The sequence below is a fragment of the Lineus longissimus genome, chromosome 2 (genome assembly GCF_910592395.1).
Source record: "Lineus longissimus chromosome 2, tnLinLong1.2, whole genome shotgun sequence".
Taxonomy (NCBI): domain Eukaryota; kingdom Metazoa; phylum Nemertea; class Pilidiophora; order Heteronemertea; family Lineidae; genus Lineus; species Lineus longissimus.
Genome location: NC_088309.1, coordinates 18,606,241 through 18,626,176, shown reverse-complemented (window position 1 = coordinate 18,626,176; position 19,936 = coordinate 18,606,241). Strand labels below are relative to the sequence as shown.

At 44.5% G+C, this 19,936-nt stretch overlaps 1 protein-coding gene across 1 annotated transcript in view; it reads left to right on the top strand.

Annotated features, from left to right (window-relative positions):
* The window catches only part of LOC135482717 (uncharacterized), an 86,455-nt gene that overhangs the window by 20,601 nt on the left and 45,918 nt on the right, over positions 1–19,936 (top strand). Inside the window, exons 23-44 of the mRNA XM_064763015.1 lie at positions 5,990–6,214; positions 6,852–6,872; positions 7,282–7,509; positions 8,329–8,349; positions 8,854–9,084; positions 9,501–9,524; positions 10,693–10,941; positions 11,603–11,620; positions 12,250–12,501; positions 12,935–13,159; positions 13,500–13,523; positions 13,816–14,043; positions 14,412–14,432; positions 14,733–14,963; positions 15,611–15,628; positions 15,971–16,201; positions 16,701–16,721; positions 17,034–17,258; positions 17,858–17,881; positions 18,316–18,549; positions 19,035–19,052; positions 19,485–19,709. Coding sequence (XP_064619085.1) covers positions 5,990–6,214; positions 6,852–6,872; positions 7,282–7,509; positions 8,329–8,349; positions 8,854–9,084; positions 9,501–9,524; positions 10,693–10,941; positions 11,603–11,620; positions 12,250–12,501; positions 12,935–13,159; positions 13,500–13,523; positions 13,816–14,043; positions 14,412–14,432; positions 14,733–14,963; positions 15,611–15,628; positions 15,971–16,201; positions 16,701–16,721; positions 17,034–17,258; positions 17,858–17,881; positions 18,316–18,549; positions 19,035–19,052; positions 19,485–19,709 — 2,994 coding nt within the window. The remainder of the gene's footprint in view (positions 1–5,989; positions 6,215–6,851; positions 6,873–7,281; positions 7,510–8,328; positions 8,350–8,853; positions 9,085–9,500; positions 9,525–10,692; positions 10,942–11,602; positions 11,621–12,249; positions 12,502–12,934; positions 13,160–13,499; positions 13,524–13,815; positions 14,044–14,411; positions 14,433–14,732; positions 14,964–15,610; positions 15,629–15,970; positions 16,202–16,700; positions 16,722–17,033; positions 17,259–17,857; positions 17,882–18,315; positions 18,550–19,034; positions 19,053–19,484; positions 19,710–19,936) is intronic.

Below are 19,936 nucleotides of genomic sequence, written 5' to 3'. Positions count from 1 at the left end.
GAATCTCGTGGGCCGTAATGGCGCCCAGGCGACAAAGCTCTGGAGAAACGAGTGTCATAGAATAAGCCATCCGGATGGTGGCCACCAACCATCTGGCAACTGTGGCTAAAGCTATCTCCCTAGTGAACCCCTCTCTATAAGACAAAAAGAGGCGCTTCCTGCCTAGGCGAACAGCAGGCTCCTTAGTCTTATTAGAATAGAACTTCAATGCCCGAACAGGACAGAGACTTCTGTCCGGAAGGTCTCTAGAGACCGTAGTGGATAACGAGGGGATAAAAACCGGCGCCTGGTTTTTAGCCAGAAAGCCTGGGACAAATTCTAGGACCGCGCCCCTCTCAGTGAAAGCCAATTTATCAAAGGCTAAAGCATGGAGCTCAGACCGCTGTGCCGTGGCCAAAGCCACCAGGAAAACGGTCTTAAAGGTCAGATGTTAAAAATCTGCCTGATGCATGGGCTCAAATGGAAATTTCATGAGAGCCCTTAAGACCACCGAGAGGTCCCACTTGGGGGAGAGCTGAATGGAGTGAGGAAGCTCCAAAGACATATTGCCAAGCAAAGATGAAACAGCGTCATCCCAAGACGGTTGCCACGATTCAGTCAGCTTTAAGGTGACCGAAACGGCGGAGCGATAAACTTTCACTCCCTGAACCGAAAACTTCCGGACCGAGAATAGAAAATTCAAGAAGTCGAGGAAGTTGGGAAGAGAAGGAGTGACCGGAGAAACTCCGTGCTCCGGACACCGGTCTCGAAAGACAGCCCACTTGCTATCGTATGAATCAAGGGTAGACTGTCTCTGAGGTTGGGCGACTTTACGGATAACGTCTTCCGAAAAGCCTCTCTCTCGGAGGAAATACCAGACAGCCTCCAGGCGTGAAGCCTGTAAAAAGAAGGGTCTTGATGATAGACCCGGTCGATCCGGTGATAAATCAGATGATCCGTCAGCAGCTCCAGCAGAACCGGGAACCAGGCCTGGTTCGGCCAGCACGGTGCTATCAGACAAAGTATGACCCGTGAACTGGCCACCTTGTTGAGTACCGGTAGCAATAGAGGGGTTGGCGGGTATGCATAAGCATTGAGGCCGTCCCAGGAGGCCGACAGGCTGTCCACTCCCAAGGCCTCCTCGTCCGGGAGGGGTGAGTAGTACAGGGGGAACCTCTTGTTCAACCGAGTCGCGAACAAGTCCACAACCGGAGCACAGGGCCCCCAGGCGAGAGACCACCTCGCGATGGAGGGTCCACTCTGTCTGGATCAGACGGTCCGACCTGGAAAGGGCGTCGGCCAAGATATTCCTCTTGCCGGGGATGTGACGGGGGAGGAGCTGGATATCCAAGCGGCGACAAAGCTGCAGGAGCTCCCAAGTGATGTGTCGGATCTCGTCCCCACCCGTCTCCGAATATAAGTGACAACTGTCGAATTGTCGGAAAAAAGAGAAACCCTGTGACCCCTCAGATGAGATGTGAAGGCCCTCACGGCCAGGATGACAGCCTGCATCTCGAGGATATTGATCGAGGGACGCACATCCTAATCTGACCACGTGCCCTTGGTGGTCAGGTCCCCTTCGTTCAAATGGGCGTCCCCACCATAAAGGGAGGCGTCCGTGAACAGGGACATCTGAGGTGACGGAGGCTGAGCTGCACTCCGTGGAGGAGCTCTGTCTCCGAACCCAAGAAACTCCACACCTCCCCAGAAGGGACCCCAGGATAAAAATCCGCTGGTCGAGGGAGTCCGTGAATGGACGCCAACTCGTCAGCAGGAGGCGCTGGAGTGAGCGCATATACAGGCGGCCGAAAGGAACCTGGTCCGCCGCCGAATTGAGAAGGCCCAGCAGCGAAAGAAACTCTCGTGTGCGAAATCGCACCCCCACGAAGACGTAATCATGAGCTGCGTTCAGCTCGGATTTGTCCCAATTTAAAAGCCACCCTGCCTGTCTGGTTGTGACGAGCAGAAACATTGCCTGCTTTCCCAGACGACGTTGAGCCTGGCGCCGTAGCAGCCAGTCGTCGAGATAGCAATGGAGCTTTAAGCCCATGGTCTGAAAAGGTGCAGCAAACGCCTTTACGACTGTTGTGGAAATCAGCGGAGCGGAAGCCAGGCTGAAAGAAAGGTCCTGAAACTGATAAACCTTTCCTTCGAAGAAGAAACGGAAGAAGGGCTGAAACTCTGGATGGACCGGGACGTGTAGGTACGCGTCCTGAAGGTCCAGAGAGATAGCCCAATCGTTGGGCTGCACCGCGACCGCTACTGACCTGGTTGTCTCCATCTTGAAGCTGGGAACCCGGAGGAACCGATTCAAGCTGGACAGGTCGATGACCAGTCTCCACTTCCCCGACTTTTTGGGGACCAAGAAGACGTGGCTGTAAAAGCCCGGGGAGGAATGGTTGTCCACTAGCTTCACTGCCGGCTTCTCGAGAAGAAACAGGACCTCCGATCGAAGGGCAAGCGCCCTGACGGGGTCTACTGGCAGGGACACCGGGGTGGGAGTCAACGTCATGGGGGGGGGGGGGACTGGAAAAGTCCAATCTGACACCATGTCGGAGCATATCCGGCACAGGGGAGTCTTTTTGACACCACCGGTCCCAAAAGGCTGCGAAGTGTCGCAGTCTGCCACCCACGACGCCAACTGTGGGGGCGCCACCTGAAGGTGCAGGAGGAAGGACTAAAAAGTCCCTTGCGCTTGCCCCTGCGACCCTTCTCTTGGAAGGGACGCTTGGGCTGCCCGCCGCTCCCGCCCCTGCCTGAGGAGCGGTGGCGCTTATTGGAGCGGCGAGAGGGAGCCGCAGCTTCTGCCTGCCCTTGGGGACGAAAGCAGGAGGAGCCACGCGAGGACGAGGGCCCACGAGGAGCCGACGAACTTCGGGGGCGTCAAGACCCCGCCTGTCGTCCCCTGCCCGCGGCCTGCGAATAGGAACGTGGGCCGGGGCGGCCTGGGGAGTCGAAACTGACTCCATCAGGAGATCCGACTGTGCCTGAGCACCCATGGTGTCAGGCAGGGAGTCGTGGAACAAAAAAGGGCCACTCAATGGAGCGGTCCTTAATGCCCCCCCACAGAAACTGGGATCTGACCGTGCTCAACCCCTCAATGAGCAGATCATGGCGTTTTAGCACGCCGTTAGCCGCCTGCTTAGCAGTCAGATCACTGGCATGCTGCAGGGATTGCTGGAGGGACATCGCGAGAACACGCTGGGCCTCCGAGGCATCTGTGGCTAAGGACCTGGTCAGAGCACAAAGAGTCAGGTCGGCGTAAGACAACACCGCCTGGGTCTCTTTAGCCAGGGCCTCATCATTCTTCGCATCCTTTAAGGCCGAAGAAGAGAGGACTTTAGAGGGTACCAAACTGGAAAGTTGGATGTCGTCCTTGAGGGGCGACAGTGAAACCGGGTCGGTTCCTGACGGTGAGACCCGATAATAATCGGGTCTGTAGGACAGGCTCGGAGGGGAGGCGGTCGTGAATCGCTTCCCAGCCTGAGTCCAGGCACCCGGTCCCGTAGACAGGAGCGTCGAGACCAGGGCGCGCTGGTGACTCCCGCAAGATGGCGCTGTATCCCTGAGAGCTGTATCCAACCATGTGGAGGCTCTAATCAGGGCCGGAGACGCGGGCAATTCTTGAAAAGCCTGGTCAGGGACCGCATCCGACTCCTGCTCGGAGGTGTCGCCGAACAAGTCGAACGGCACCTTACCGAGGGCAGGGTTGACCGTCGGGAGAGGACAAGTGGGGCAGACACAGGAGGGGGAGGGGGGCATGCCTGATAGGCAGCCATACCCGTCGACCCCGACAAACCCGACAGAGCAGGGTGGGGTCGGACCGGGGAAATGGACGGTCTGACGGCACCCAAAACGGGGGGGGGGCACCAGGGCCCCTTGCCCGTGAATAGTGCTCGATCACCGACCCCCTACCCACGCCGGGCAGGACACCTCCGGGTGCGGTGAACGGCGGCAAAGAGGGGAAAGTGAAAACCGGTCTTGCCCCGCCAGGGGACGTCCGAAGAGACGACCGACTCACAGAGAGAGGGTCGGTCGGACGAGCCCGCGCCAAAGCAAAGGGGTGGCGGATCCTCGGAGCAGTCGTTGACTCAACCGTGGCGCTGGCAGTGCCAGTTGCCGCCGGCGAGGACAGCGGCCGCAACCCCGTCACAAACCCCGGAGGGGGACGGGGGAGCACGCCTGAAACAACAGGCGGCTCACAGCGGACGACACTGCTCACCAACCCATGACAGGTGGGAGCGTCGGCGGGGGATCGGGACGTAAAACGTCCAGAGTCCCAACCGGGGCCGTGCCCCCTGGAAAGGGGGCAGGGCTAGCCCTGGGGAGTGTCCCTGAACAAGGGTCACCAACACTCAAACCCAAGGCCTCCCCAGGGGGCACACCCCAAAAAGGGGGTGCCCGGCCTGGGGGAGGGGTCGAGAGGGGTCGAAACCCCACCCCAGATCCCCGTGGACTTCGCCGCTAAGCGGGGGTCCGTGGGAGGGCGAGGGAGAGAGGGTCAGAGACCCCCTTCCCTTTGAGGGCCGCGCCCCTCTCCTCACCTTCTTCGTCTTCTTACCGGCAGTGCCGGGAGAAGAGGAAGGCATCCCGGGGGCGGAAGGGTCTGGCCCAAAGGGGGCGGAACTACCCGCACCCCGACACGGGGAAGAACTGGGCCGGGGACTATGAATCCCCGACACACCGGTAAAAGGACCACGAAAACCCGCCCTGAAGGGCGGGAGGTCCAAAACAAAGGGTGGAACACCCAGAGAAGAGAGAAAAGGCGACAATAATGATACCATTATGACAAATTTCTATGGGAAAAACCACAAAGTGCTATAGTACGAACGGGTTACGTGACCAACAGCCCGGGAGAAAGGAGAAAACATTTCTTGGAGACGGCAGGAAAAAACACGCTCCAAAAGCGGAAATCGAGGGGGATTGTAAAAGAACGATCTCACCCGTCTCCTTGAGAAAGTAAACCTCCCGGATGTGTCCTGGGCAGTCCTTCTTTAACTCGGAATCGGCCGAAATCGGACGAAAACGTGGTAAGGAAACTCAGAACAGTGTGCAACAGTGTGCCGATGAAGAAGTACTGGTGATGGCGGCTCACACGAGGCAAAGGCTGTATAGGGGCGCCGCCTAGGTGTAGCTAAGCAAACTAGCTAAGAGTTTTCTATTATAAATAGATTATTTCTTCCTCGGGTGTGTGCGAATGGAAAACACATGCAAAAGTCTGACCTGGGTAGAATATGGACGACATAAAATACGCTATCTAAATAAGGACTATCATGTTAAAAATATTTTCTAACGTGGTTCTAACGTCTTGATTTCGTTTTCTTTTGCATCTTTCTATATATATGCCCTTATTGACCAAGAAAAGTATTAAATGAAAGCAGGGCCGAAGCAAATTACGGGATGTCCTTGTGAATACCGGTAGTCTAACCTTTCTGTATTATGAAAGTAGGACCATGCATTTCGGAGGTCCACAAGGACTAAATAGGCCCTGGTCCCGCATTTATTGTGACGTAATGTACAATCTGCAAAGCGCCGCTTCCCATACCGCCCTGTAACATCGACTATTAACAAAACATTCGAAATACCCGCTGGTGTGGCTTACATATATTTAGCCAATGACTGTGACGATCTGTGCATACAATAACATTTAAATAACACTGTTCATTGAGTATAAATAGCCAATTATAATACATGCAATATATGGCACCCCAAGAGGCCTCTTCAAAATGGCACCCGATACCGGTATTCACGGGGACGACCTGTATCATTGTCCCTGAACTTTAGATACAGAAGAAAATAAACTAAATATGGTCAACAATTAACAAGAGAAATAAGACAAATACATACATAAATTGTGATAATGATGGTTATGGTGACAGCCCAGTAGAGGTCTATATTTATATTAACTTCCTTGACTTGAATTTCAAGTTCAAGCATCTTTCACCATCCGTTCAGCAGTGGCAACAGAGTAAGTGATTATCAAATAATTCAAACCCGTTCGTTTCTTCAGGCGATCCCTGCGTATTCGAGTTGGCAACTGGTGACTGCGTCCAAGGGACAATAAAGACCCTCACTCTAGTTGCACTGGCAACTTGCAAGATGGAATGCTCACAGATGGCAAACTGCAAATCATTCCAGTACAGGGTAACAACTTGTTGGCTGAAGAGTATCAAGTGTACTGACAGTCAGTTAAGATACAAGGGAAACAGATACTATAACCAATACAGGAAAACAGGTACACATGTCTAGTGGTTGAATTATTTGGGAATTGTTACAGGGTGCGCCTACCTATTTTATATCCTTTCAGTGACTGTAATTAGTCCACCAAAAGATTATGACTTGCTTAGGTATAAATCACTTCAAGACATCATATCTCTTAAGCTGTTTGGCTGTTTCAAAAAGTTAATCTTGAATGGCACGATGCCCTGACAAAGATGTGTAACTTCATACTGAATGTATATATAAGTAAAATAGTTTATTCTGGTGTCATCACTCCTACTGAAAGGGCTAGCCAGATTTGGCTTATACGACACTTTTTACTGCCAAAGTCTTTCATTTATCTCCAATGCCAGGCGCCTGATGATAAAGTTGGTCGTACCCTATGTATTACTAGCTAAAGGCTGCCAACCGGCCACAAAGAGGACCAACGGGACTTGGGTCCTTCGACCTTGCGTTCAAGAAGCGGACGCCTGTAAACACTAGGCTAGCGATCGGGATCGGTACTAAATTTTTTACGCAGAAGTGGACCGTTTGCTTCATCTAAGCACAAATGTATAAATATTTTACAGTTTTATATATCTTGCTATCAATTATTGCTGTTGAATTTAACACATTAAAACCTCTCTAAATGAATTGCCTTTTTTCTTTTACAGGAAAATGCAAGATAGATAGAGGTAAATCACCCATGTTTTTTTCCAGATGAGGGTAACAAAGTTTAGGTTAAGATATATCATAAAGTTTGAATGGTTTTACTGAATGTTTGATTAATGTAAAGGTTAGTGTGGACAAGAACTGTATGTAGGGTTTAGGATAGATACGAGGAAGAGAACTAACATCCGCCGATTTGTAAATCAGACATCAACTTATATTATATTTCATTCTTATAGATGCCCTGCGTTTGCTATTCTGCGCCTTCATCACCTCGTTGATGCGTTTCCACAAATGTTTTGAAACATTTTTTAATTCGTAGTCACTCTTGGCGCTTCCCAAAAGTTGTATCTAGGTGCTATTGATATTCAGAAACTGAAGTTTTTCAGGCGAATTTTGACGGGCGACCCTAATTATATGTTCTGTCTTACATAGGCCCGGTATGTGCGTTTAACTTACGCTACGGATTGTGTAATGGCCGTGACATCAGAAGCTACAGCGATATCTCACTCAGTGCCTGCTTGGACCAGTGTTCCGTACAAAAGCTATGCCTTGGGGTTCAGTACAGGACGAGAACGTGTTGGTTGAAGAACTACGCGTGCACGGATGCCCAGCTCCTTTACAAGGGAAACAGACTGTACAAACAGTATGACAAGAAAAGTTGTAAGTATATACAGTTAAAAAAATAACGGGCATGTCCATGGATTAGATGTAGTAGAAGGATGGCTAGTCCACTCATCTAAAACAAAAAACAAAAACGCTCTTTGGAAGTTGTTGTCAAACTTTACGGTATACTCTTCAGGCCAGCTTCCTCGATCTATTTGGCGATCGTATACATTCCTTGTACATTCGGTACCCCTTCGGTATTTTGACCATTTACAACGTTGATGTGTCTCATGAAGAAACATTTACAAACGTAATGATAACATTTTATAAGACTACAAAACAAATTGCAAGAGAAGACAAAAACGACTTATGTGTAAACCGTTTACTAAGATTGACGCCCGCTCACTGATCTGGACCTACTAAAATACAAGTTCCAATTGGGCCAGTGTGACAGTTTTGTAAATATACTATCAAAAAGCACAGTCACATGTATTGCTCTGGATTGACCTGCCTCTTCAAAATCTACCTGAGATTGAGGATTAGATCCAATTTCACCTATCACAGCCATCTTTTTACCACAGCTTGACATTTTAGTATGTCCTCTTTGATCATGCCACACTTCCGGTAAGGACGATCGCCCTGCCCCCGTACACCATCCTCGTCCCAAGTCATTGTGCGCCTCTGCCGATTCCTTACGCAAGGTTGCATTTGTAACTACGTTTACCAGGCAGCCCGTACATGATAGTGCATTTGTTGTGATTGTTTTAAAAACTGATTCGATCATACGCTCTCGGGTGTCACCGCTAATGTATTTGGAACTTGTAAGGTCATTATCTTTGAATTATGCACACTCAATTTAATTGCTCTTATTTGCAGTGAGCTGTGGTACACCACCAAGTAAGTACAAATAAGAGTTGGAGAACCTCTCTTTGAAGGACACCTTCGGTCCTGGAAGTCCTGCCCTGGAAAAGTGTCCGCAATCCTAATTAGAGAGGTCAAGTTTAATGGAAACAACCAATTTTAGGCCACAACAGTAGTGTATTGAGAGATGTCCGCTAAGAGAGGTCCCACTTTAAGTATGCTCCTTGGGCCCACTGTCTTCTCCAAATAACTCAAGCTTAATCGTATTTTTTAGCTTTTGTCGTTATGCGTATCAGCAACATCTCTACTGGTAATGTCCAGAAATCCCATTGAAATTATCACTGAAAAATGTTTTTATGAATGTATTTTCTTCGGTTTCATGGATTATTATAAGGGACTTATTAATCTATTTGAATGATTGACTTAATTTCAACGTACATTGTAATTTAATGGCAAATATTACGAACCAAATGAAGCTCAAGGAAGGAAATTAAAGTCCTTTTCACATATAAACAGCTTGTATCCAATTTTTCTTCTTAGGCGATGTGTGTCAGTTCACCACTGAAAAAGGATTCTGTAGCGGTCATGACATCAGGGTCCACTACTACTTATCCTTGGATGCGTGTAGGACCGATTGTTCCCGGCGAATCGACTGCCTCAGTTTCTTCCACAATGATCGGGCCAATCACTGCTACCTGAAGAACTATATATGCAAGCCTAACCAGCTCTTATACAAGACTAATGCTCTCTACAATCAAAACGTCAAGTCAAGTAAGTAGAAAGAAAACCTTCACAGGGTGTCCTTGAAGGATGGCTCACATCATTCCTTTTGGTTGTTTTTTGCTTCGCGCACACTGTTTCTCTGTCAAGAAATTTCATTTTCTGATTTATTTTATGCGTCAACAGCAGAAATACAGATATTATTACTTTTCCCGACTAGAGAATTTGTTGGTGTTATAAACAACGTTTCCGCCTTGAAATGCACAGCCGTGTCTTTCGTCACGCTAACGTCAGAGTTACCAACCATTTTGATACATTCCTCGGTTCAATCAGCTTGGTTATCGCAGTACGAGAAATATTTGACATAAAGACAGCCATATTATGTATCTTCAAATATCAATTGTAATCATGCACCATTATTTTGTGATAGTCCAAAATGTCATCTAACAATATTACTTCGGTTTCAGCCTCTTGCAAGATAATACCACTCTGTAAGTACTGCCATGCAACGATAATACAGTAGTTTCGTGCATACCTCGCCGTCTGATCCAGACCTAATTTGACATATTTTCTAAGTCCAACGAATTTTCACCTTTACAATAGCGGGTTCGAGACGGGGCATTGATCACTCTTCGACTGGGATTATTGATGAAGAATATCGTTGTCTCATGCCTTATTGGTCATCAACCGTTATGTTGATGCCGCATGAGCCGGTGTAATGTTTTTGAGTGTTTCTGTTTTTGAGTATTTCCCCTCATTGTTTGGGAACGCTCAAAAATTGATTGACAAGTTTTTCTGTGTATCCCCCCTATTGAAAAGTCGTGGTCTCTCTAGCTGCCTATTGTTTGGAAACACTGACACATGGGAAACAACCACAGATGTTACACCGGCCCAAGTCATGGAAAACAAGTTATGTCCATTACTTGGGATTGACGTTGCCTTGGCTTTGTCTCCTTGAGTTAAGCCCATTAGATGCCAACTTAAAAATAACGTCGAGTGGGTGGCTTAATTGTTTCGAACAATAAACAGGCCCTGGACATCAATTCTTCAAATCCTATCTAAACAGAACATCTATCTTCTACTGTTGCAATCACTCAATTCGGTTGTTGAGTTTACCAAATATAATCTGATCAATACAAAATATATGAAATTGTAAGAGTCCGACCTAACAACTCTTGCTATGCACCACTGGATGAACCACCAAATGAACATAGTCATATTAAAACGGGGAGATTTATTACCCGTAACAAATAAACATGTTCGCAGCAATGGTGTACCAGTTGTCATACTCGGAAGAAATTGAGACATCTCCTTGAAACTGTAACTGTATTTATAGATGGTTTTACCACTAAACTCCAAATTGTCAATAGCCGTGAACAAGGCGGTCAGTTGCTATAAAACATTTGAAGATTTAGATGTAAAGAAGGTTACTTTTTAAAGAAACATTAACAATTTCTGAATTATACAGTAGAACTCTCCATGACACCCTCGGGACTGTCTTTAGTATAGGTGTCCTGATTAGAGAGGTCAAATTGAATGGAAACGACCTATTTGGGACCTAAACTGTCCTTAATAGAGGGGTTTCCGCTTATGGAGGTTACACTGTACTAAGTAATGAATTTCTTCGACGGCGTATTATGAGGGTTATATCATTTCCAGCGAGGGACTATCCAAGTCAAGTTTGCGCCTATGCTGCAACGAAGAAGGCTCTCTGTTCCGGGCATGTCATACAAACTATTTCGAAGATCGAACCAGAGACCTGTAAGACTGCGTGCAACCTGAAGGTCGACTGTGTTGGGTTCTCCTACCGATGGTCTGATCAGGTTTGCTGGTTGCAGAACTACGCTTGTAAAGCGAACCAGTTGGTATACAAAGGAAACGCAAATTATGACAACTATATCAAAGAAGGTAAGGAATACATCTACATCGATTATATGATTTTGTGTTGAAGAACTGCCCGATCTGACCTTTTTTGTGGAGTCATGGCAAGCTATGAGAACAGAGTCTGTATCATATCGTAAACTGTTCAGTCATAAAACCATAGCAACAGTTGCAATATATGTCGAGCTGTATGTTTGAATTGTGGAAAAAACCTTCTTCAGCATGACGAACGAAACTTCCTATCAAGTCATCATATTTAATCGCCAGACTCCAATGTGTTTTACCTCCGTATCACAAGCGAAAACGTTATTTCAATGGTAAAACCCCACCAGTAAGTCCAGTATATTAAGGAGAGCTAGGACCCAGAAGGTCAAAATGGTCATCTGCAGGTGACGAATATGCAATATGAGTGGACTTCGTCGTGCTTAAATTGATACAGTATTGATATATCCCCGTACAAAAGCGAGCAGTGATGGGAGAGATTCCCTATTGGCGACTTCGTGTACATGTAGCTTAAACTGGCCAGCTGATGCCTGTGGACACCTTTTTCACACATGGTCATCGGTTATCATTGTTTAAATTATACTAACCATTCTTGGTATACTGCTTATAAAGCCTATTCCCAAGAGTTTGTCTAAACTGTATAATCATTTTACTCTTAAATTTAACATGTTTTTTTCTTCTTCAGATTGTAGGAGAGGATCTGGTAAGTCAGATGTCATTGAGTACTCATATCATTAAAGATCTATCTATCAATCTTTCCTTTTCGAAATTCTGAATCCATACTCATACTTAGCGAATATGCTTCACAGAGTTGCAGTTTTCTTCAAACTACACGAATTTAGAAAAATTCCTTCAGAGTACTCTGCCGAAGTTAAATATGTCTGGAGTATAAATATAAGAGATGCATCCGATAATAAACTTCTCCGTCGAATCCGGCGATTGATCAAAGCTTTCAAGTGTATTAAAGGGAACTAAAACCGCCAAGCCAGTTCGTATGACCTCGTTTGCAGTTCCCGCGTATCGGGTGATCAGAACGAGGCATGAATGAAACATGGCGCCTAGCTGTCAATCATTGAGTGACGTCACTACTATGGAATTTACTACGAAAACTCATGAATGAAAGATCGCATGACTCACGTGATTCTCACATGATTCTCAATAATAACAAAATGAACTGCGCATGCTCGGGCACTGGGGGCGGAGCTACAAATCTGAACTCGAATATGAAGTTGGAAGTTTGACTTTCTCGGGCGGTGAAAGCCGAAAAGTTGAATAAATCGCTCGGCGGTTCCAGTTCCCTTCAGGTGATCAATCAAGCTGATTTATTTTCAGATGTTAAGTGTCAATTCCGTCGCTCCTACGGAACCTGCGGTGCCTATTCGTACAACTGGCGCATTGCCACCTTGACGAACGTCAGCCCCGAAACCTGTATGCAGGAGTGCAGCCAACGAGGAGAATGTAAAAACTTCCAAATGAGACAGAACGTTTGCTGGCTGAGTGATTATAAGTGCCGTCCCTCGGAGATGACGGGTGTAGGAAATAAACTTCAGAATAATTTTGTCAAGACAGGGCAGTGCACAAAAGGTAAGGGCAATTAAGTGCATGCATTACATGTAGATACGTCGATTTACAGCAGAATATTTCCATAAACCAAATCCAACATTGGGACGTTTGTCCGGGGCCAAGTTTCGAGAAACACTTTACAAACAATGCGACAAGTGCAGTGATGGGTAGTTAACGTTGTCACACGGTAGATAGATGCATTATTTTGGAATAATAATGATTCATCATCCATGATATGAAATCCCGTTTAGTTTTGGAGATGTCGTATGGAGTAGGTGTTGATATTCATACGCGCTAGGCTGTACATTAGAAACAGATTTGGTTCTAAAGTGCGATATCTTAATGGGATATATATTTCTATTTTCATCACTTTACTTAAGTATTTTCATTGCTGTACTAGGTGTTGGCTAAATTCTCAAGCCTCGGTAAATATGCCATTTCATTTGACCAACAGGAACAAAATGTAGCTACAGCATCAGATACGGTAACTGCCCCGGTCGCGTCATCCAGACTCTGACCTACGTCCACCTAGAGAGTTGTAAAGCCGAGTGTTCAAGAATGCACAATTGTCATGGGTTCCAGTTCCGCTCCATCTATTGTTGGCTTCAGAACTACGCCTGTGACGACAGCAAACTACAATACAAAGGAAATAGGCTTTATAAGCAGTATACCAAGAATGGTAAGTACGCTTTAAACAATGATAACCGATGACCATGTGTGAATTGGTTAGTGAGATACATGAAGTTGTATCCAACTGTTATCATGATCAGTTGCTCTAAGGATGCAGTGGAGGTCCTTTCAAGAGTGGAGTCCCAACGCATGATTATTTTATTCTCATAGATTGAATTCATGACGTTTATAAATGATAATTGAATGGATTTAATTCATAAATAGTTCACTATGTTACTGCTTTATGTTTGAAATACCACGCGTGTTGGCCATAGCAAAATGTCGTTTCTCTTCCCAGATTCGTAATTGATAAGGACCTTATAACTGTATTTTCACTTTTTCTATTTTAGACCGACGTTGTTCCGTCCCACCAAGTGAGTGAACCAACGGGTTGCTAATAAGTAACGTCAAACCGCGGGCCCCGCCCGGGATCTGGTTAGCTGGAGGAAGCTTGCGACTTGCAGCAGCCTCCCAGTATTTTTCCTCTGGTGTTATACCTTATGTCAATCTTTGTTAAATTTGCTATGTTGTTAAGTTTTCCGAAGGCCGCAGCAGATGGCCTTTCGGCCAGGTGTCATTATCACCATATCACATATTGTGATCCAACCAGTGTGCATGTCTATGATATTAGTTATGTTATCAATAATTCCTATTCTTTGTCTCCAGATAAGTATTGCGAATTTGAATTCACCCAAGCTAACTGTAATGGTCACAACTACAGGACGTACTCTGCCGTCTCTCTCGAATTCTGTAAGACAGAATGTACCCAACAAATTTCCTGCCTCAGCTTCCAGTATACTTACACCAGAATTTGTTATCTCAAGAATTTCGACTGCGCGGCCAACCAGTTTTCACAGAGAGGGGTGGTAGGAGCTTCGAATTACAGAAAACCTAGTAAGTGACGCTTTCTAGTAATTGTGATAGTCCCTCCTACTCCTTAAAAAATTTTGCGAAGGTAGAACACTCTGACTTCCAAAGTACAGAGCGGAATTGTATTTATAAACTTAAAAGCCATCAGAGAAAGATATCAATTGACACACCTGTTCTTTGCCTGTTGTCAGCAAAACAAGCTAGATGCGTCCAGTCAGCAGATTTTGTTTCATACAGTCATGTAAAATGATTAAAACAAAAACTGGGAGTGGTTAGAATTCGTAAATTGTATTCAATCTGTCAATATCGGCAAACAATATTTGATATCAAACAAAATGATTGTTCTTTTACTTTCTTTTACTCTAACTTCCCCGTTTTTACCTTTTTTTCAGATTCATGCGGACCAAGGATAGGTAACTAAATCATAATTTAACCTCACGCTTGTGTAATTTACCTTAAACTAGACGCGCTGTATCTACCAGTCATAAGTTGACTTTGTAATCGCGTGTGTGGAAGGGCATGGGAAACGTTGGAAATATTCAGCGGTGAATTTTGAAGTCGAAACGAGATTTGTGCTCAGAAATATGGTTTTGATTGCAACGGTCCTTTATAAAGATTTATTTTAAAAACACCATTAAGAATCATACCACATAGCACTGTCAAGGAAGGCCTACTAACGAGTACTAAATATTAAACATAATGATATTTTTCAGGATTTATCTGTGAATACATCCACAGAAATGCCCTCTGTTCCGGTCACGTGATACAGACATTGACCAAGGTTGACCTCGACACGTGTAAAACTCAGTGCAGCAACAATCGGGATTGCTTGGGATTCCAGTTTAAGGTGGGCACCTGCTGGATCCAGAATTATGACTGCACTGATGCGCAGATGACTCAGAAAGGCAACCAGAACTACCATAATTACAGAAAGAAAAACACAGGTACGGCCCTGGTCACGAAAAGGGAGTTTTTGCGAATCCCCCGAAACGCCAACGTGAACGCCCATTTCATTGTTTGACTTCCGGATAAGTCGAACAATGGGATAGGCGTTCACGTGGTCGCTTCGGAAACTTTGCGAAAACTCCCTATCATCATGTGTTTTACATACATGTACGAGCAACATCATTGTGTAACCAACGCAATGAACAGCTATACATTTCACACAAATTCAAGCATAACACAATAATGTTAGGTGGTGCAAAATTAAAGAAGAGCCAAAAGCACTGGTTGATAATAATATCCTAAACTGGTGCATAGGACTCGCTTGGCGGTCCCCCTTCCCCGAGCCTGTTGTTTGACCTTTAAAATTTGGTCTAAGATGAGTTGATTGACACAGTGCCACGTACACCCGCTCCAAGCTGAAGACACCACGGGGCTTATGGTGAATACTCAGAATCCAGTGCATGATGAAATATTTAAATTTTGTACATATGGTCCACCGACTGCTTTGAAGAAAATTCTCGTTGGAAAAAATGATGATAATCTGCACGTAGTAGAGCGGCACAGTGGAAAAAGGTCCAATTTGCGGTCGAAAGATGAACGTTTTTGCAGAAGTACGTTTTTAGTCATTACGTTCCTCTCATTTCAGAGTGTCCCAAAGCCAAAGGTAAGATTACTGCTCGGGCTTGTGACATGGTCTGTATTTGGAAGTACCGTCACACTCAAATATTGCCCTTTTTCAATACGTCTTCGGTATCAGAGCGACCCTGAATGAAATGTGGCACATGGGTCTGCTACATGTTGTATACGATTTTGGAATTATTTTTAATAAATCGCATTTTGTACATCTTCATATCCTGCTTGAAGGTTTTGGTGCTAAATAGTATTCTCCAACAGAATAACGTGCATTTCATCAGCACATGTACGTTCACCCATCAACCACTCAACTATACAGTGTTTAACTCTTACACTCGAGGTCTTTGATTATAACATAACCTTTTTTTCAAAGCTCATGTCTGCCAGTTCAATCGTGTACACGGTGACTGCAACAAAAATATGCGTAACATCCAGGCGTTCACGGCAGTATCCCTCAGGACGTGTGAAATGCAATGTTCCAAGATGGCGGAGTGCAAAAGTCTTCAGTACCGCGACACTAGGTGTTGGCTCAAGGACCATATCTGTACGGATGCTGAGCTCTCGTATAAAGGCAACCGTTATTACAACCAGTTTAGGAAGACAGGTATATATCGATTGAAATAATTGTACATATCAGCTGCGGTTGTCTGATGACATGTCACCGTCGCAATCTATCCTTTACATAAGTCCCAGACCACCTGGCCTTGTCTATTAGAAATTGCATTTTAACCTGCTGAAGATCAGAATATGATCTGTTTGGAACTTATGGTCAAGTCGCACTTCCTGCTATTCCAGAAGCGTTGAACCAATGTGAGGTAGAAAAAGGGGGGTCCTGCCAAGACGTCCCATTATATAGGCTCATCATGAATCCCGGAACATGACGTTATTATCATCGGAAACCTTGATGTCGCCAACTTACTTGTATTATAGGTCTGTCCACATATGGCATTGAATAACTATGTGCATCTCTCGTTTTTGTACTATTTGGAAATCATCTTAAACGGGTGAAACTATACAATCATGTCGTACCAAAATCTAAAGCGTCATAAAATAAGAACTTGTCCTGTATTACATACATAAGTGATATTTTTGTTTCATTTCAGCCTCGTGCAAGCTACCAGTTCGTAAGTATAGCAGTGTTTCATTACTGAAATTCATGTCAAGTCAACACACTCTCTGCCACAGAAATACATCGCCAAAATATCCCAGTCAAAGTTCATTGGAGACGCCATATCGCAAAACAATCACATGCCAGTCGCCACATATTGTGGCCGGCGGACTACAAATTCGCAGCTTGCCAGCTTTGCACTGACGATTTAATTTTTTTGTCATTAATCGAAAAAAACATCTATTGGGACTAAGTGTTCCAGATAGACTTTTAGATACTTTCACACTAACTACCACTTATCAATCCTTACTCTCATCATGTGTTTTAGCTGCAGTATGCAAGTTCACAAGACGTTACGGTCTCTGCAATGGTCACGATATCAAAAGTTTCTCTGGCATTACACTGGAGACGTGCCAGGCCGAATGTTCCGCAAGGACGGACTGTTTGTCGCTTCAATACAGGAGCAATACTTGCTGGCTGAAAAACTACGTTTGTCCACAGGCTACGCTTCTTTACAAGGGCAACAGGCTGTATAAGGATTATGTGAAGGACAGTGAGTATATCACACAGTCAGTTACAGAGTGAGTCAGGAGACACAGTTCCTCCAACTCTTGGCAGTCGTGACGCATTCCACGCTGATGCCCCTTGCAGCTATACATTATTTGAAAATCGGTTAACTCATTGATTACGTTACCACGGACAATATCACTTGTACTATCGGGAAAAAAAGTAAATAGTTTTATCAACAACGACCCTTATAAAACAAAAATGAGTTTCAATTTCGAATGGAAACTTGGGTCAACTGAAACGGAGAATGATTTACTGACACATTAGGGCCGTTTAGACGACAGGCGAAAATACCGCATTCGGATCGAATCTGGATGAATCCGGATTAAAACCACCCAAGGCGATGGTACCTTTTTAGTCCGGATGCAACCACATTGATCCGGATCTTTTTGCGTTTACACGACGAAAAATTAATCCGGATTCGGGACGCATCCGGATTTTTTCGCGTCGTCTAAACGGCCCTAATGTATTTTGCTACAATCCACAATGCTAACTTGATAGTACATACAGTATTATCGTTACGGTTGGGGCACTCGATTTTTCTTCTTCTTGCTGGTTATTTATCACACATTTTTGCTGTTTCAGACAAGAACTGCGGAAGGCCTCCGAGTAAGTTTTCGGTTGAAATAAATGAAGCACAAGACTTCTGTTTCTTTTTATGAAACATAAGTTAAATCAATTCATTGATGCGTTTGTAAGAAGTGATGGCGATTTGCGATGTAACCTTTTAGTGTCAATAATGCAGATTCCTCTATTTTCTTAATTGATCAAGTAGATATGCACTCAGCCTTTTTTATTTTTCCAAAAAATGTATTGTTAATGAGCTCAATTAACGCATTTTGTATGTGGTTGTAATAAGATAATTCAGGCCGAAGCCATCCGATAAGTTCAATTGTTAATGAATTAGAGCTAATCTAATTACAAAAGCCCCTATATTCAAAATTAGAACAAAGTGTTAGTCTTTCTAACCAATAGCTAGTTAAACATTATTCTCTAATCCATACTTAGTATTATCGACAGAGCATTAATTTACTTTCTTGTAGCCAAAGGATGCAGTGGCTTCAAAACCGAACAGGGCACCTGTAGCGGACATGCCATTGCAACATATGGTGGTTTGTCACAAGCCGCTTGTGAAATCGAATGCAGCTACCGGGTCGACTGCTGGAGCTTCCTGTGGTATGAACCATCGAGTACTTGCTACCTAAAGAACTACATCTGCTCGACCCAACAACTTATTTATAAGACGAACAGGTATTATACCCAGACCGTCAAGCCTAGTAAGTAAGCTTCATCTAAAACGCCCAGACGGGTGATTTAAATCGCTGCGACCAGCGATCATGGTCGCTGCAACTACCGCAGATGAGAGATCTTCTTAACGCATGTCAATGTCGCAGTAATAACAATCTCAGCACGCATCGACAATCTCATGATTTCATATCTATGACTAATAAAGTAAAAAGAAATTAGTCAAAACTAAAGATCTTATTTTGATAGGCAATATAATTCAAAATGGCCAGTTATCTTGATATCTCCCTGTTGTGTGCCATGCATTTGCTGAGCAGTACCACACGTAATACCTAACACTTGAAACCATTTGTAAAAGAACATTATATGTAAGATAACTGATTGAAGCATGTCAGTACAAAAGTTGCAGAGCGAATTAAGATAAATTCAGTTAGAATGACTCAATATAAGTTACATATTTTGCATACTGATTTTGTTTACAAACTGCTTTATTTACCTGTACGGTATTCATTTTCAGACAACTGCAATATGCTGGGTAAGTCTAACCACAAGATAGATATAGAAGAAATAAATACCACCGACAGCACATTCACACTGGAAATATGAAAATTTCTGTTGAAGATTTTGCGTTTTGCGTTTCTTGATGTATCCGTATTTGAGTGTTAAATCGTCACTTAAATATTCAACAGCTAAAATCAAAAGTGATTTTCAAATGGCCTATTTCAAAGTGTGTTACATAACTCTGCTTGCTCTGGCGTTTTTACAATGATCTTTGTTAATTGAGCAACAAAACCAGGACATGTATGGAAAAGGACGAATTTAGAAAACACATTTTAATATATCTGTAGTTATGTACAAAACCTTTCCTGGTTTCGTTTCACATAGTGTACTCGTCTATATACGGATCGCTTGGGTAATAATTCAATTCTAGATTTGATTATTTTTGCAACCAATCATTTTTTTTCAGGCAAAGTCTGCGATTACTCTCTGGAACATAACGAATGTCCAGGTCATAATATCAAGACCATGGCCAAGGTTGACCTTGACACATGCCGAACACAGTGTAACAACGATCACGACTGCCTTGGGTTCCAGTACTTCACCAGGATTTGCTACATCAAGAACTATGATTGTACTCCGACACAACTCAGGAACAAAGGGGACTTGAACTACAATCAGTACTACAAGAAATGTAAGTCTATACAACCCGTCTTTATTTTTCGACTGGAGTTTAAATGTTTTTATCACAATACATTAGATAAACTGACAAATGATCAGAAACACAAAATTAGCTCAGCTAGAAGCAGGTGACCAAGAAATGCTGATGTTGAGTTGTGGATAAAGATTGCTGCATTAACCAGTTCACCAGATACAAGCCGGACACAGCTGCATTTGACGTGTGCTGTATGGTCATTACCT